The 18,774-nt window shown below is 43.2% G+C and overlaps 1 protein-coding gene across 1 annotated transcript in view; it reads left to right on the forward strand.

Annotated features, from left to right (window-relative positions):
• LOC115174603 (sodium/potassium/calcium exchanger 4) overlaps positions 1-18,774 on the forward strand; it is a 78,725-nt gene that overhangs the window by 37,423 nt on the left and 22,528 nt on the right. Inside the window, exon 3 of the mRNA XM_029733298.1 lies at positions 15,802-15,878. Within this exon, the coding sequence (XP_029589158.1) occupies positions 15,802-15,878 (77 nt within the window). The remainder of the gene's footprint in view (positions 1-15,801; positions 15,879-18,774) is intronic.

Here is an 18,774-nt window from a genome sequence, read left to right on the forward strand (position 1 = left end):
CCTTACTGAACGCCATTGTCGCCATTACTTCAGCCGGTTAGAGGGGTGAGGTTTACACTGTTCTCGGACAAATTATCCCTTCCATGCATCTAGATACCATCTGTGATCACCTTCGCCATAACCTTGAGAGAAGACAGACCAGAACAACAGTTTAGTTTAGGGCATTTCTGATTCAGTAATCCAGACAAATGATTTACTGTATGACAAATGATTCACTGAATGACAAATTATTACTACTACCAATTTTCTTAATACAGAGTTCTAAAACAAATTTCAAAGAGAATAACAACATCATTTTTTCCCCTCAAATTGGCTTATACTCCCCTATCATCTTGGCGATCTCACAGCAGAGTTACAGAGTCAGGGTGTTAGAGGGATAATCCTTCGGGAGAAATTCCGACCATCCAGCAGAACCAATCTGGACAGATCTGGTGAGATTTATTATTGAAATAAGACAAAAGCAAAATTAAACAAAACAGCCACAGCAATACACATACAGTTGAAGTCGGAAGTTTACATACACCTTAGCCAAATACATTGAAACTCAGTTTTTCACAATACCTGACATTTAATCCTAGTAAAAATTCCCTGTCTTAGGTCAGTTAGGATACCACTTTATTTTAAGAATGTGAAATGTCAGAATAATAGTAGAGAGAATGATTTATTTCAGCTTTTATTTCTTTCATCACATTCCCAGTGGGTCAGAAGTTTACATACACTGAATTAGTATTTGCTAGCATTGCCTTTAAATTGTTTAACTTGGGTCAAACGTTTTGGGTAGCCTTCCACAAGCTTCCCACAATAAGTTGGTGAGTTTTGGCCCATTCCTCCTGACAGAGCTGGTGTAACTGAGTCGTGTTTGTAGGCCTCCTTGCTCACACACGCTTTTTCAGTTCTGCCCACAAATTTTCTATAGGATTGAGGTCCAGGCTTTATGATGCCCACTCCAATACCTTGACTTTGTTGTCCTTAAGCCATTTTGCCACAACTTTGGAAGTATTCTTGGTGTCATTGTCCATTTGGAAGACCCATTTGCGACCAAGATTTAACTTCCTGACTGATGTCTTGAGATGTTGCTTCAATATATCCACATAATTTTCCTACCTCATGATGCCATCTATTTTGTGAAGTGCATGAGTCCCTCCTGCATCAAAGCACCCCCACAACATGATGCTGCCACCCCCGTGCTTCACAGTTCGGATAGTGTTCTTCGGCTTGCAAGCCTCCCCCTTTTCCCTTCAAACATAAAGATGGTCATTATGGCCAAACAGTTCTATTTTTGTTTCATCAGACCAGAGGACATTTCTCCAAAAAGTACGATCTTTGTCCCCATGTGCAGTTGCAAACCGTAGTCTGGCTTTTTTATGGCGGTTTTGGAGCAGTGGCTTCTTCCTTGCTGAGCGGCCTTTCAGGTTGTGTCAATATAGGACTCATTTTACTGTGGATATAGATACTTTTGTACCTGTTTCCTCCAGCATCTTCACAAGGTCCTTTGCTGTTGTTCTGGGATTGATTTGCACTTTTCACACCAAAGTACGTTCATCTCTAGGAGACAGAATGCGTCTCCTACCTGAGCGGTATAACGGCTGCGTGGTCCCATGGTGTTTATACTTGTGTACTATTGTTTGTACAGATGAACATGGTACCTTCAGGTGTTTGGAAATTGCTCCCAAGGATGAACCAGACGTGTGGAGGTCTACAATTCTTTTCTGAGGTCTTGGCTGATTTTTTAAAAATTTTCCCACGATGTCAAGCAAAGAGGCACTGAGTTTGAAGGTAGGCCTTGAAATACCAATACCACCTCCAATTGACTCAAATGATGTCAATTAGCCTATCAGAAGCTTCTAAAGACATGACAATTTTCTGGAATATTCCAAGCTTTTTAAACCAAAATGTGTCTTCCGCATTCAACCCAACCCCTCTGAAACAGAGAGGTGTGGGGGGCTGCTTTAATCGACATCCACGTCTTTGGCACCCAGGGAGCAGTTGTTGTTGGGGATTAGCTGCCTTGCTCAAGGGACTGAACGGCAGAATTTGCCGCCTTGCTGGTTTGGGGATTTGAACCAGCAACCTATCAGTTACTGACCCAACGCTCTTAACCGCTAGGCTTAACCGCTAGGTGGGATATTTTAAGGGATAGTTCACCCACATTTCTAAATTAAATACTTTGAGGGAATGGTTGATAAGCCAGGTCAAATGATTGAACAAAGGCAAGGGAGTGAGGAAAGGGCAAAATTAATAGGGGCTATTTTAGCTTCGAGGTTAGAAAGGCAGGCCAATATTTGAAACCCCAAGCTGCCTGCGGGGAAATCTGCAGAGAGTGATCCGTCAGCCAGAGGGTTACTAGCTACAATATTTCTGTATACTAAATACTGCTGTTGTGCCCTTGAGCAAGGCACTTTACCCCTAAGTGCCCATGAGCTGCTCCTAGCCTGTGATGTGTGTCAGTTTGGTCACTGTGACAGAATAGACTATCTATGGTATCTGTGCATGTAATGTATCTAGTCCCAAAGTGGCTGATTGGTTCTAAGAGTCTCTGGCGAAGTTAAGTCTTTCTAGTTTCCATTAAGATTATATTATAGGTTATCGATGACAATGTGGAAGAATGCTGTTTTACACAGGGTCAATCTGTGTTTTTCTCCCCCAAAGCTCTGTCTCCACTCTCAAAAGGAATTACTCAGGTTTACTTACCCTCAAACTTTGCAATCAAAGGGGCCAGGTTCCCTCATTCGGTGTATCTTTACAAAGCTGTCCATTCATTAGCATTGACCTCTGTATCTAAGAACCGAAAACAAGAAATGCTACAAACATAGTTTAGCTAGCTGGCTCTAGCTAACTTGGCTACATCAAATTTAAGGTAAACTCTAACATTAGCTAGCTAACAGAATTTGCATCCATCCTCCTCAACTTCACAAGTCCGACTAAAGCTGCCACTGTCAGAAACCATTGAAAACCAGTGCAGTAACGTTAACGAACTCAATCAATCACCATGCAAGCATGAGATAAGCTTGCCAAATAGCTTGGTGAAATTAATCCAGATGGAGAATAAGTAAAATCTCCAGCTAATTTAGCTAACGTAGTTAACGAGTGAAACCATGCCCGATACAGTCCAGAAGAAGTGTCACACTAAGGTAGCTAGGTAGCTAATAACTTTAGTTAGCTACCATTACAGACACAGACATAGCTAGCTAGCTAGCTAGCTAGCTAGCTAGCCAGCCAGCTAGCTAGCCAAATGCCAACAAAAAACAAACATTTAGTTATATTCTGCGACACCACTTCCGTAAGCTAGCGTCGCGAGCATGGTCGCGAGGCTAATGTTAGCTAGCTATCTAATGTTACCACAGCCAGAGATATTAGCACAGAAAATGATATTAGCACAGAAAACACTCAAGATAACATTAGCTAGCTACCTAATTATGATAGGATAACCTATTTAACCTGAATGACCATCAAATTCATAATTCGTAACGTTTGTTACTATCGTTTTCACGGTTTTCAGTAAGCCAAAACACCTTCAGTCTGTCTAAATAACGTTAGCCGTTTTCCACTTGTCAGTCACTCAGTCGCACTAGCTAGAACTAGAATACTTCCAAGTTTTCTGGTGGACTTCACGCGCTTGTGGTGGGAGAATTAACCCACCTGCTGGGTCAAATATCCATAACCCAACTTTAATAATAACCCAGCACCAACAATCCAACCTTGCTGTATTTACAGAAAACAACCCAACTATATTGACCCAATGCCTGCAACCCAACAATTGGGTCATCCAAACAACCCATCATTTTTTTGTGTAACTTACATGTCAAAACCATGCATGCAAGAAGCCTTGACCTCTCTGGTGCACACATATTTCTCTGTCCTCAAGTTTGATTGAATGCCTCAATCTGTATTTTTGCCTTGTAACTGATTGCTTCTAGAAAGAGAGAAGGGACAACACATGATCAAGATGAGCTAGCTATTAGTTTAAATCAATTAAAGATCTAATTGTTACAAAGAAAGAATATATGGGCTACATTTATGAGGAAAAATACATGCATTTACTTACCTTATTGATCTTGTGTAGAGCTGATAGACATACCCAAGACGACAAAGCTGTTATCGCCGCCAAAAGTTTTGTACAAAATATTGACTTAGCGGTGTGAATACTTATGTACAGTTGAAGTCGGAAGTTTACATACACTTATGTTGGAGTCATTAAAACTCGTTTTTCAACCACTCCACAAATGTCTTGTTAACAACTATAGTTTTGGCAAGTCGGTTAGGACATCTACTTTGTGCATGATACAAGTAATTTCTCCAACAATTGTTTACAGACAGATTATTTCACTTGTAATTCACTGTATCACAATTCCAGTGGACCAGAAGTTTACATACACTAAGTTGACTGTGCCTTTAACAGCTTGGAAAATCCAGAAAATGATGTCATGGCTTTAGAAGCTTCTGATAGGCTAATTGACATCATTTGAGTCAATTGGAGGTGTACCTGTGGATGTATTTCAAGGCCTACCTTCAAACTCAGTGCCTCTTTGCTTGACATCATGGGAAAATGAAAATAAATCAGCCAAGACCTCAGAATTTTTTTTTGCCCTCCACCAGTCTGGTTCATCCTTGGGAGCAATTTCCAAACGCCTGAAGGTACCGCATTCATCTGTACAAACAATAGTACGCAAGTATAAACACCATGGGACCACGCAGCCGTCATACTGCTCAGGAAGGACACATGTTCTGTCTCCTAGAGATGAACGTACTTTGATGTGAAAAGTCCAAATCAATCCCAGAACCTTGTGAAGATGCTGGTGGAAACAGGTACAACATTACCTATATCCATAGTAAAACGAGTCCTATATCGACATTACCTGAAAGGCCGCTCAGCAAGGAAGAAGCCACTGCTCCAAAACCGCCATAAAAAAGCCAGACCACAGTTTGCAACTGCACATGGGGACAAAAATCATACTTCTTGGAGAAATGTCCTCTGGTCTGATGAAACAAAAATATAAGGGGGATGCTTGCAAGCTGAAGAATACCATCCCAACCGTGAAGCACGGGGGTGTCAGCATCATGTTGTGGGGGTGCTTTGCTGCAGGAGGGACTGGTGCACTTTACAAAATAGATGGCATCATGAGGTAGGAAAATGATGTGGATATATTGAAGCAACATCTCAAGACATCAGTCAGGAAGTTAAAGCTTGGTCACAAATGGGTCTTCCAAATGGACAATGACCCCAAGCATACTTCCAAAGTTGTGGCAAAATGGTTTAAGGACCACGAAGTCAATGTATTGGAGTGGCCATTACAAAGCCAAGACCTCAATCCTATAGAACATTTGTGGGCAGAACTGAAAAAGCGTGTGTGAGCAAGGAGGCCTACAAACACGACTCAGTTACACCAGCTCTGTCAGGAGGAATGGGCCAAAACTCACCAACTAATTGTGGGAAGGTTGTGGAAGGCTACCCGAAACATTTGACCCAAGTTAAACAATTTAAAGGTAATGCTACCAAATACTAATTAAGTGTATGTGATCTTCTGACCCACTGGGAATGTGATGAAAGAAATAAAAGCTGAAATAAATCATTCTCTGTCACGGTTGTCGTTAGAAATGGAGGACCAAAACGCAGCAGGGACATGTATACTCATCTTCTTTATTTACGGGAAAAGAAGGATAAAAAACAAACAAACACGTATACAAAAATAACAAAACGATGAATGACAAAATAACAGTCTTGAAGGCAACACAGGAAGGCAACACAGCAATCCAAGAACAATCTCCCACAAATACACAGACAAACACACCCAACTAATATAGGACTTCCAATCAAAGGCAACACCAAACAGCTGCCTTCAATTGGAAGTCCACCCCAATTAACTCAACATAGAAACACACTTACTAGACTACACATAGAAATACATAAACATAGACCATAACTCAAAACCCGGAAATAATAAATCAAACGCCCTCCTAACTGACACACCACCCTGAACCACATAAAACGAATACCCTCTGCCACGTCCTGACCAAACTACAATAACAATTAACCCTTATACTGGCCAGGACGTGACAGTACCCCCCCCCCCCTTAAAGGTGCTAACCCCGGAAGCACCTTAAAAAAACAAAAAACCCACAACCCCAAACAACAAAACAAAAATTCCCCTCTACTAAAGGGAGGGAAGGGAGGGTGGCTGCCGTCAACGACGGCACTGTGCTACACCCCCCCTCCCCAACCCACCTATATCTGGAGGTGGCTCCGGTTCTGGCGGCTCGGGGCAGTCTGGGCAGTCTGGCGGCTCGGGGCAGTCTGGCCGCTCGGGGCAGTTTGGGCAGTCTGGCCGCTCGGGGCAGTCTGGCCACTCTGGCAGCTCGGGGCAGTCTGGCCACTCTGGCAGCTCGGGGCAGTCTGGCCACTCTGGCAGCTCGGGGCAGTCTGGCCACTCTGGCAGCTCGGGGCAGTCTGGCCACTCTGGCAGCTCGGGGCAGTCTGGCGGGCGGCTCTGGCGACTGTTGACTGGCGGGCGGCTCTGGCGACTGTTGACTGGCGGGCGGCTCTGGCGACTGGCGAGGCTGGGTTTATGCACTTGAAGCCTGGTGCGTGGTGCTGGTACTGGGCGTACCAGATTGGGAACACGCACCTCCAGGCTAGTGCGGGGAGCGGGAACAGGACGAGTCGGACTGGGCTCACGCACCACTGGCTTGGTGCGGGGAGCAGGAACGGGCCGGGCCGGACTGGGGACACGCACCACTGGCTTGGTGCGGGGAGCAGGGACGGGCCGGGCCGGACTGGGGACACGCACCACTGGCTTGGTGCGGGGAGCAGGAACGGGCCGGGCCGGACTGGGGACACGCACCACTGGCTTGGTGCGGGGAGCAGGAACGGGCCGGGCCGGACTGGGGACACGCACCACTGGCTTGGTGCGGGGAGCAGGGACGGGCCGGGCCGGACTGGGAACACGCACCACTGGCTTGGTGCGGGGAGCAGGAACGGGCCGGGCCGGACTGGGGACACGCACCACTGACTTGGTGCGGGGAGCAGGGACGGGCCGGACAGGACTATGGACATGCACTGTGGACTTTGTGCGGGGAGCAGGGACGGGCCAGACAGGACTGTGAACACTCACTGGTGAACTGAAGCGTGGAGCCGGTTTAGCCACTCGTCCTGGCTGGATGCCCATCCTAGCACGGCATGTGCTGGGCATGTCCACCGGACGCACCGGGCTGTGCGGGCGCACTGGCGACACAGCGCGCAACTCCGCATCCCATAGCTCCTCCTCCAGATCTTCCCTCAGCAGGTCCTCAATCAACCGCCTCATCTTCGTCTCCTCCTCCGCCGTCATCCCCCACGAGAGCAGTGGTCTGGGCTCTTCCTCTGCCCTTCCGGACCACCCCATTAGTCCCCCCCAACATTTTCTTGGGGGTGTCTTCCGGGCCTCCTTGACCGCCGCCTGCGACTCCGTCCACCGGCTGGCATTACCTCCTCGACCTGGGAATCCTTCCGCCAGGGTCCTTTCCCCGACATGATCTCCTCCCAGGTCCAGAACTCCTTCCCCTCGCGAGCCCATCTCTCGCGCTCCTTATCCTCCCTCTGCTTGGTCCTGTATTGGTGGGAGATTCTGTCACGGTTGTTGTTAGAAATGGAGGACCAAAACGCAGCAGGGACATGTATACTCATCTTCTTTATTTACGGGAAGAGAAGGAAAAAAAAACAAACAAACACGTATACAAAAAATAACAAAACGATGAACGACAAAATAACAGTCTTGAAGGCAACACAGCAATCCAAGAACAATCTCCCACAAATACACAGACAAACACACCCAACTAATATAGGACTTCCAATCAAAGGCAACACCAAACAGCTGCCTTCAATTGGAAGTCCACCCCAATTAACTCAACATAGAAACACACTTACTAGACTACACATAGAAATACATAAACATAGACCATAACTCAAAACCCGGAAATAATAAATCAAACGCCCTCCTAACTAACACACCACCCTGAACCACATAATACAAATACCCTCTGCCAAGTCCTGACCAAACTACAATAACAATTAATCCTTATACTGGCCAGGACGTGACATTCTCTCTACTATTATTCTGACATTTCACATTCTTAAATTAAAGTGGTGATCCTAACTGACCTAAGACAGGGAATTCTGACTAGGATTAAATGTCAGTAATTGTGAAAAACTGAGTTTAAATGTTTGTATTTGGCTAAGGTATATGTAAACTTCCAACTTCAACTGTAAATTAGATTTTTCTGTATTTCATTTTCGATAAATTTGCTAACATTACTAAATGTGTTTTCACTTGGGATATTGGGTGAGAAACATATTCAATCAATATTGAATTCAGGCTGTAACGCAAACAAAATGTCGAATAAGTCAAGGGGTATGAATACCTTCTGAAGGCAGTGTGTGTGTGTGTGTGTGTGTGTGTGTTTACCCAGCCATGTGCTGGGGAGGTTGAGGGAAGGTTGGAATGTGACAGGGAGGCACAGCTTGGACTGGTACGTCAACTGCCACATGCCAACAGTGGGATTTGCAGTGTTGACATGGTATCTGGGTGTCACGGCAACATACTCAATGTGAGGCCTGACCCTGACCAGCAACTTTTTGTCACCTTTTATTTGAGGGTATTTTCATTTTTGCCCAATAGGAACTGAATGGTGAATCATGTATTATCATTTTAGGGTCACCTTTATTGTAAATAAGAATAGAAAATGTTTCACTATACTTCTACATTAATGTGGATGCGAACATGGTTATCGATTATCATGAATTAATCATGAATGATAAGTGAGAAAGTTAGAGGGTCAAAGATCATACCCCCCAGAAAATAACCTCTAACCAATAACCGGAGAGGTTTGCGTTTTTGGGGGGTATGATTCTGTAACTTTCTCACTAATCATTCATCACAATTTATGTAGAGCTGAATTTTTAAATGTTAGCTTAGCTGTCCAAATAAATACGGAGGAGTGTATGATGTCATTCGTCATGCCTGCCAATGATGTCTGTCTGGTGACACAATGAGTAATTATCTACAAATAATGAGTCACTGCTTCGTGATCGGTTACTTGCAGGTTTAATCATTTATATTTTACTACCTAGGATCACAGGCCTAATGCCCAGACAGTTGTGGCCTATAGGATCTAGTATGCGGCAGGAGATTGTTGGATAATGACCTTATTGACCTATCAGTGGCTTGGTTAATGACTTGGAAACTTAGGATGCTCTAATGCCCACGTGGTTAGCACTAGCAGGCAGAGACTTTTTCCTTGTAAACCCTCCAACACCTCCTCTGCTTGGGCTCTGTGGATTACTTCTGGAGCTGATTAACCAACCCACTGAAAGGTCAATAAGGTCATTATCCAACAATCTCCTGCCACATACTAGATGTGTGTGTGTGTGTGCGTAGAGAAGATTGATGAACAAAAGTGTTGCCATTTATTGCATAAGTAGACGCCACTAGTCAGGTGTCCAAACAGAGAATCCAGTGGTTTATTTATAGATGTGTAGTTTACTCTTTAGATGACTTTGTGGTTTTCTCTATCTCTCTCGCTCTCTCTGGCTTAACAGTTAGACTTCCCAAAGAAACAATCCCGAGCGAACGTGACAAAGGAGGAGCGACTTTTTTAGTTATTCTACTGTTATCCTTTTCAGAAGGTCCTTTGAGCATAGGATGTATTTACTTGGTTTAAGAATGTAGCTTGCTTGTTTATGTCAGACATTTTAGTGCAGGTGTACACCGAATGACGTTTTGGAAAAATATATCAATAGAATGCTCATCTATTTAACTAGGCAAGTCAGTTAAGAACACATTCTTATTTGCAATGACAGCCTACCGGGAAAGCCAGTTCCACTACATGTTCTTGTTCAGGGGCAGAACGACAGATTTTTACCTTGTCAGCACAGGGATTCAAATCCTGTTAAAAGGTCATAAAAACATCCTGCATTATATTTATATTTTTTGCTGAGTCAGACGGCTCAGCTCCAGTGATGTAACGCAACTGTGACAGCATGCACTGCTACTATTGTTGGCATGTAAAGTAATATGATAGAAGTTAACATATTATTTAAGGGGACCATACTATTTTAACCTTGCATGTGTTCTATATGTCACTAAGACAATGTCTCTTTTAGCCAACTACTTTGTGGTTTGTTATGACAAAACAACACAAAGGTCTTCCAGCTGAAATTGATTTGCATGAGTATGACTTTGTGGTCTAGGACCCTGTACACACTCAAGTTGTGCAACTGATGTGAAACAAATTTGTCACAAGAGTTGTGACTTGTGACACAAATGGGTTTTTCTGTACAATAAATGTTACACAGGATTTGTTACCTCATAGGGTAAGAGTTGAATACCCTGCGCTATACCATCTTTAGAAGGATAGTTTAGTTTTGGAGCAACATTTTATTAGCATGTCGTTACATAATACGTTGGTAATTGCATTTTAAATGCATAGCAATGAGCTGAGTTTTTGTAACTACTGTACACAAGGAATAGTCACTGTTCCATATTCCACTTATGTAATAACTTGATTATTATGCAATTATAAAGCAATGTAACAATGTTGCAATGTAACAAAGTTAATACACATGTATAAGAACTTGATGTAAAGTGTTAGTTTTACCTTATGCCACTCATTATGAAAATATATTTGTTAGTCATTTTGAAGCTGCACAAGTGGTCTACTCTAATGATGAGGTGAATCTATGTCCCTCATGTATTTCATTATAAGATTAATATCTGAAAGCCCTCCAAACCATAGTTAGACTAATTCAATGAACTGTTGTAGTTTTTGGTTCTTCATCAAATATTTGGCAGCCATCAAATACATATTTTTTTTGTTTTCAAATAACTAGCATATATTCAAATACCTTCAAATATAATTTGGTTTTCTGAGAGGTTGTCACGTCCTGACCCTGGTATGAGGTCATTTTTCCCTAGTAGATTGGTCAGGGCGTGACAGGGGGGTGTTTTGTCTATGTGTTTTGGGTTTTCTGTTTTCTATCTGGGTTGTCTGGAGTTTCATTCTATGTTGTCATTTTCTATGTTGTGGCCAGGTATGGTTTCCAATCAGAGGCAGCTGTCTATCGTTGTCTCTGATTGGAAGCCATACTTAGGCAGCCTGTTTTCCTTTAGGGTTTGTGGGTATTTGTTTCCGTTTAGTCTAGTGTACCTGATGGGACTGTTGGTCGTTTTGTTGTTGAAGTGTATTTCATTAAAGACAAAGAATGAGCACTATACACGCTGCGCCTTGGCCTCCATTCAACGACCCCTGTGACAGAGGTATTGAAAATAGTTAAATAATATTTTATTCTGAGACCTGTATTTGAATAAAGAAAATAGTTACCTTTTAGTTGAAACTCTATAAAATCTATATTCGACCACCATGAGTATTTGAAAAGTTGGTATTTTCAAATAAACTAAAATATGCAAAAATGTTCTGCCCAGGTCTGGTACGGGGCCTAGTTGACTCACTGCATGTGATATGAAGTTACGCTATGGCAATACACAAATGTATGGTGTGCCACAATATATTCATATCAGTGCCAATTTTGGACATTTAGGTGCAACCCAGATATTCCTATTTTATGTAGGCTAGGTGGTGAGAGACTGACTTTAGATTTTTGTTGACCATGTTCAAGAATGTTGATTCCAATCCAACAAGAACATTAGGTTATTTCAAGGTTGACTCATGTTGAAGCTGAACGATATATCCTACTCTCAAAGGTATCCCACAAGGTTACCACAGAGACACACTGACGCATTGTTTCACACTAAAGAACTGCAACAACGCGCAGAACGCAGCAGAGACTTCCCAGTGCAAAAATACCGTCAACTCTGATCCACTGACTTGTCAAATGTGCCACCTTTTTAAACCTCAAGCCTACACTTGTGGAAAACGTACCAATTAACTTATCTATATGATGCAGCACTTTGGTTAGGTTTGGGATGCGACATTTAATCAAGCAGCATGGGAGCACCCTCCTTCTGCCGCCGCTGTGCTCTGCCTGCTGTAGTGGTAACCTAGCGATCTCACTGCCTATCCCCGTGTGGAAACGTCTGTTGAAGCATGTTCATATCTGGACTGACCTCTGCAGAAAGGAAACGGGCTAACTGTGTGCAGATCGTGTCTGGTACACTGTTTACACTGCTACGAGAGCGGGAGAGAGGTGAAGACCCCCTCCGCCCGCCCAACTGTGCGCTAGCTCCCAACTCTCGGAGGCGTCCTCTAAAGCCTTTTGGAATACTGACTGTCCAAACAGCAAGTTGCATGTGACCAAATCGGATTGTGTGTTGCGACAGCAGTCCTTTGCTGGCATGGCTACTCTAGTTGCCATAGTAACAACGCGTGTGTGCGCAGTGGTGCAGACTGATTGGTGGTGGTGCTCCTGCTTCTTATCACTCAGAAGTTATGTAAGGTGACCACAATGCCTGCCATGGACCTTTCCCAGTTAATTTGAATGTTCAAAATCATAGTGTAAGAACACTTTTAAAGCCTTAAGGGATAAGATTATCCAACTTTTAAAATGTGTCCTTTTTGGCTAGCCAAGGCAGTCAACTAGCTAGCTAGGTAGCTGTTTAGCTTTCTAGAGCATTCACTAATTTGTTTGTAAACAATTATCAAGCTAATTAGCTACCACGTGTTCTTGTCAAACTGTCAACAGAGTAGCTTGCAAGCAACAAGATATGCTAAATAACAGTCTATAAACATTTTACATTTACATTTTAGTCATTTAGCAGACGCTCTTATCCAGAGCGACTTACAGTAGTGAATGCATACATTTCATACATGGCCCCCCGTGGGAATCGAACCCACAACCCTGGCGTTGCAAACACCATGCGTTGCAAACACCATGCTCTACCAACTGAGCCACTTGTGGGCAAATAAATCAGATTTGACCGTTCAGTCACAAGTTGCATGGTCAGGAATCAGATTTGTATCTGACTTTTCAAACCACCTACGAAGGTCTAAACGCAGTGTTTCATTGTTACGTTACATGCCGCTCAAGTAGCCTAAAGACCCTTATCCGCAGCTGCCATGTTCTAAATAATTGCACCTGTGATCTTGTGAGCAGTGGAGCCTACGCAACGCTTTTGCCACATTACATGGTTTCATAAATAAAATGGGAAAAATATAATGAATGATGAAATGTTGTTCCGCACTGAATTCCACATATTGCTTTCTTCGCTTATATCTGTAATGACATGCAGCATCTGACCTTGAGAAGACTCTCCATCGATTGTATAAGGCCTTACAGAGATTTCAGAGGGGGGTGTGGTGTCACGTGGCAAAGGACCGATACCTGTGCTAATATAAACAAATCACGCTACTAGCGGAGAGCCACTTCCACGGATAATGACCAAGGAAATCCTGGACCCATATCAGAAGTTTACGGTCCTTTTTTTAACCTCATCCCTCTTTTTACCTGTATGCCTACTGGGGGAAAGGATGTCAAAGACTTCTGTACATCTCATATGATATCCCTTCGAAGAGTTGGGCCAAAGCAGCATTGCCAAGGAGGATTCAGAACTTGGGTTAGTAAATCAGTCATCAGCGCCATCTAAAGTTAATAGGCGGTGGATTTCGTTAGGCGTGTGGGACAGGTTCATTGTCTCAGGGGACAATTGTAATTTAATGGGTCCATATGCGACAGAAGATCACAAGGTATTGGTGTGTTCTGTGTTAAACTGTGCGTAGTACTTCTATGTGAATGGTAATGCATGATTGTTTCAGTTTCTTTTCAAATTATCTGTGGTAAGCATTTTTATCAAGCCACATGCAAATGCGGCAGTACATCAAAACAAGTCCCTACGGTCTATCTGATCTAAATGTAGCCCACTGTGTATTTTGGACAATCTATGATTATATAACTTCATGCTCTAGTATCCTTGCTGCCTGGCACATTACTGTACATTATGTAAGAGATAGGAAGAGAAGGCACATGCAGGTGGGTGTACATCTGACCTCGTGTGGACTTAACACCATTCCTAATACAGCCACTAGCTGGTCCCAAGGAGGGCCAGTCTGTTTCTTTTTGCTGCGGCCAGATGCTCATAGGAGTGACCACGGTCTTGGGCAGTACAGGGGTCAGTACTGGGGTCAATACAGTCAGCGGTCAGCCTATAATCCGGGTTGCCTCCCACAAATTAGATATATATACAGTACCAGTCGAAAGTTTGGACACCTATTATTTTCACTATTTTCTACATTGTAGAATAATAGTGAAGACCTTTCCCTTTCCCTTACATCAAAACTATGAAATAACACATGGAATCATGTAGTAACCAAAAAAGTGTTAAACAAATCAAAACATATTTTATATTTGAGATTCTTTATAGTAGCCACCCTTTGCCTTGATGATAGCTTTGCACAGTCTTGGTATTCTCTCAATCAGCTTCATGAGGTAGTCACCAGCTTTACACACACTTGGCATTCTCTCAACCAGCTTCACCTGAAATGCTTTTCCAACAGTCTTGAAGGAGTTCCCACATATGCTGAGCACTTGTTGACTGCTTTTCCTTCACTCTGCAGTCCAATTCATCCCAAACCATCTCAATTGGGTTGAGGTCAGGTGATTGTAGAGAACAGGTCATCTGATGCAGCACTCCATCACTCTTCTTCTAGGTCAAATAGCCCTTTCACAGCCTGGAGGTGTGTTTGGTCATTGTCCTGTTGAAAAACAGATGATAGTCCAACTAAGAGCAAACCAGATGGGATAGCGTATCGCTTCAGAATGCTGTGGTAGCCATGCTGGTTAAGTGTGCCTTGAACTCTGTGAAGCGTTTTTTTGGGCTGCAATCTGAGGTGCAGTTAACTCTAATGAACTTATCCTCTTTAGCAGAGGTAACTCTGGGTCTTCCTTTCCTGTGGTGGTCCAGTTTCATCATTGCGCTTGATGGTTTTTGGTACTGCACTTGAAGAAACATTTAAAGTTCTTGAAATGTTCTGCATTGAATTACCTTCATGTCTTAATAAGGTAATGATGAACAGTCGTTTCTCTTTGCTGATTTGAGCTGTCCTTGCCATAATATGGACTTGGTCTTTCACCAAATAGGGCTATCATCTGTATACCACCCCTACCTTGTCACAACATAACTGATTGGCTCAAAGGCATTAAGAAGGAAAGAAATTCCACAAATTAACTTTTAACAAGGCACACCTGTTAATTGAAATGCATTCCAGATGACTGAAGCTGGTTGAGAGAATTCCAAGAGTGTGCAAAGCTGTCATCAAGGCAAAGGGTGTCTACTTTGAAAGTTCTCAAATATAAAATATTTTATTTATTTAACACTTCACTATTATTCTACAATGTAGACAATAGTCAAAAGAAAGAAACTCTGGAATGAGTAGGTGTGTCCAAACTTGACTGGTACTGTATATATATAAAACATTTTATTTGTGTGTCAATTTCGACCAGCTCACCAAACAAAAAATGGTCCGTCCCATCTGGCATTTGCCAGAATTGCCAGATGGCCAATCCGCCCCTGTTGGACAAGTTCAGGTATTACATCCTGGCTTTATAGGTTTCCAAACATTTACTCCCTACTGAACACAAGATCCAGTTTATGCTTTTTAAGTATTACCTCACTGTCTTTTTTTAGGGGTTGAGGAGGATCCTTTGGTAACATAATGCAAATTAAGTAATGTTGACTTGAACATTTAAAAGTCTTACCAAGCTCTTTGTCAGTGCCGCCACCACACAAGGTGAACTCATCCTTGGTTATGGACAAGGGGGCATCTGGGACATCAGTCACATTACTGACACACCGTGATGATGTTGTTTTCTCTTCTCAGCTATCAAGGAGTTCCCTGAAGACATGTTTTCCAACAACGAGCGCAAGAGTGGGGCCGTCCTGCTGCACATTGTAGCGGTAAGAGAGCGCTTTGACTGCTTCTATTACTAGGTATAACTCTTTTATCACTAGCCCAGTCCAAAATCAACCTCTTGTTCCCACACCTAGTTAGTGGACACTTCTTGATTGCCCCTAATACTGTAGGTATGAAAGGTGTAAGCAATATAAGAATGACTCTACCTAGACCTTACTCTAAGAATGATGTGCTGGAGTTTCCACCAGTGGCGTCATGCACGACAAATGTTTGTGGGGGCACTGATGGCATCATTCAATATTTTCACATTAATACTTTTTAATCTTTTTTTTTATATAATGAAAATGTAAAATATTTAAGGGTCATAGGACCCCTCAGTTTCAATGGACATCTAGTACCCCCCCCCCCCCCCCCCACACACATTCTTTCAGATGTACAAGTATGATTAAGAGGTGTCTCGGTAGGGGGCTAAGGCTTGAATTTGGACCTCAGCTTGATCTCACATCGGGAGAACTACTTCCCCCTCTTCCCCCTCTCAAGGCCGACCGCGGTACTCCAGGCATTGTTTTGCAGAAAACAGTATCCCCCATTGTATTGAATGAAAAAATTGCAATCTTCGTGGTCAAACTTTGTGTAAATAACAATGTTTAGAAAACAATCATGATACCAATAATTGGATATAATACACCATTTGCATAGTTAATTGTTTAATTCCAGCATTTTAATCAATTTCTTTGTTTCCTGCACTAATGTGTTGTCATTTACACGCTGTCACGTTTCTTTTGTCTTAGTATGCCTCTATTTTTTTTTAACCACACTTTTCCTGTGACAGAATAATGATTCTCCTATTTGACTGTGCATTTTCAGGCAGTTCTTACTTTGGTCACTAGAGGGCGTTCGGGCTATTTCTAAGGGTCTGTGCTCCTGAAGTTGTTGACTGTTTTTGTGCTTGCCAGCAGTTCTCAGCTGTTAGCAGCAAATGGCAAGCAGTTTCTTACTGGCAATAACAATTTATAATTGCCATCATTTGTTTGAGTCATTGCTGAATTTTTTTATGTAACAAATGAAACATTAAACCTCGTAAATAATACATGGTAGTTCATGGTAATCTTGTAAACAATTCATTTAGACCCTGCGTTTATTTTGAAAAATGCACTTATTTGCTGAAATGTGTGCCTTTGCACAGCAATTAAAAGGGACAGGCACTTATTTGAGACAATGTTTAATTGAAGTTTTACTGTAAAAAGTACAATTTACTTGCTAATGAGAGCCTGCAGTACCCTGGTCGACCTTCAACTTGAGTTACTCAATGAGAGGGGGCAGCACTGAGAGAGCCAGCAACGTCACTTCCTGGAGTAACTCAAACTGTGCATGTTATTTCTCTATGAGATGCCATCTTTAACTGACTTCATTTGGCTTCAATGCGCTACTGAGTCTTCTTCATGCGTCGCACCGAGAGATAAACACCTCTCTGGGAAGAAAAAGGGCGAGGGTGTATGCTTCATGATTAATGACTCATGGTGTAATCATAGCAACATACAGGAACTCAAGTCCTTCTGCTAACCCGACATAGAATTCCTTACAATCAAATGCCGGCTATATTATCTCCCAAGAGAATTCTCATCAGTTATCGTCACAGCTGTGTGTATACCCCCTCAAGCAGACACCACGACGGCCCTCAAGGAACTTCACTGGACTCTATGTAATCTGGAAACCATATATCCTGAGGCAACATTTATTGTAGCTGGGATTTTAACAAAGCACATTTGAGAACAAGGCTACCTAAATTCTATCAGCATATTGATTGCAGCACTCGCACGGGCAATACACTCAATCACTGCTACTCTAACTTCCACGATGCATACAATGCCCTTCCTCGCCCTCCCTTCGGCAAATCCGACCACGACTCCATCTTGCTCCTACCGTCTTACAGGCAGAAACTCAAATAGGATGTACCCGTGACTAGAACCATTTAATGCTGGTCTGACCAATCGGAATCCATGCTTCAAGATTGTTTTGATCTCGCAGACTGGGAAATGTTCCGGGCAGCCTCAGAGAATAACATCGATCTATACGCTGACTCGGTGTGTGAGTTCATAAGGAAGTGCATTGGAGATGTTGTACCCACTGTGACTATTAAAACCTACCCTAACCAGAAACCATGGATGGATGGCGGCATCCATGGCTGAATATAAACAGTGTAGTTATTCCCCCAGCAAGGCAATCAAACAAGTGAAATGTCAGTATAGGGACAAAGTGGAGTTGCAATTCAACAGCTCAGACACGAGACGTATATGGCAGGGTCTACAGGAAATCACACGGCTGCTGGCCCAGACGGCATCCCTAGCCGCATCCTCAGCGCTGTCCAGCTGACTGGTGTATTTATGGACATATTCATTCACTCCCTATCCCAGTCTGTTGTCCCCACATGCTTCAAGATGGCTACCATTGTTCCTGAACCCAAGAAGGCAAAGATAACTGAACTAAATTACTACCGCCCCGCAGCACTCACTTCTGTCATTATGAAGTGCTTTGAGAGACTAGTCAAGGATCATATCACCTCCACCTTACCTGCCACCCTAGATCCACTTCAGTTTGCATACAGCCCCAACAGGTCCACAGATGATGCAATCGCCATCACACTGCCCTATCCCATCTGGACAAGAGGAATACCTATGTAAGAATGATGTTCATTGACTACAGCTCATCATTCAACACCATAGTACCCTCCAAGCTCATCATTAAGCTGGAGGCCCTGGGTCTAAACCCCGCCCTGTGCATTTGGGTCTTGGACTTTCTGACGGGCCACACCCAGGTGGTGAAGGTAGGAAACAACATCTCCACTTTGCTGACCCTCAACACAACACACAAGGGTGCATGCTCAGCCCCCTCCTGTACTCCCTGTTCACCCATGACTGCGTGGCCATGCACGCCTCCAAC

Source organism: Salmo trutta, chromosome 35 (assembly GCF_901001165.1).
Source record: "Salmo trutta chromosome 35, fSalTru1.1, whole genome shotgun sequence".
In the NCBI taxonomy this organism is placed as follows: Eukaryota; Metazoa; Chordata; class Actinopteri; order Salmoniformes; family Salmonidae; genus Salmo; species Salmo trutta.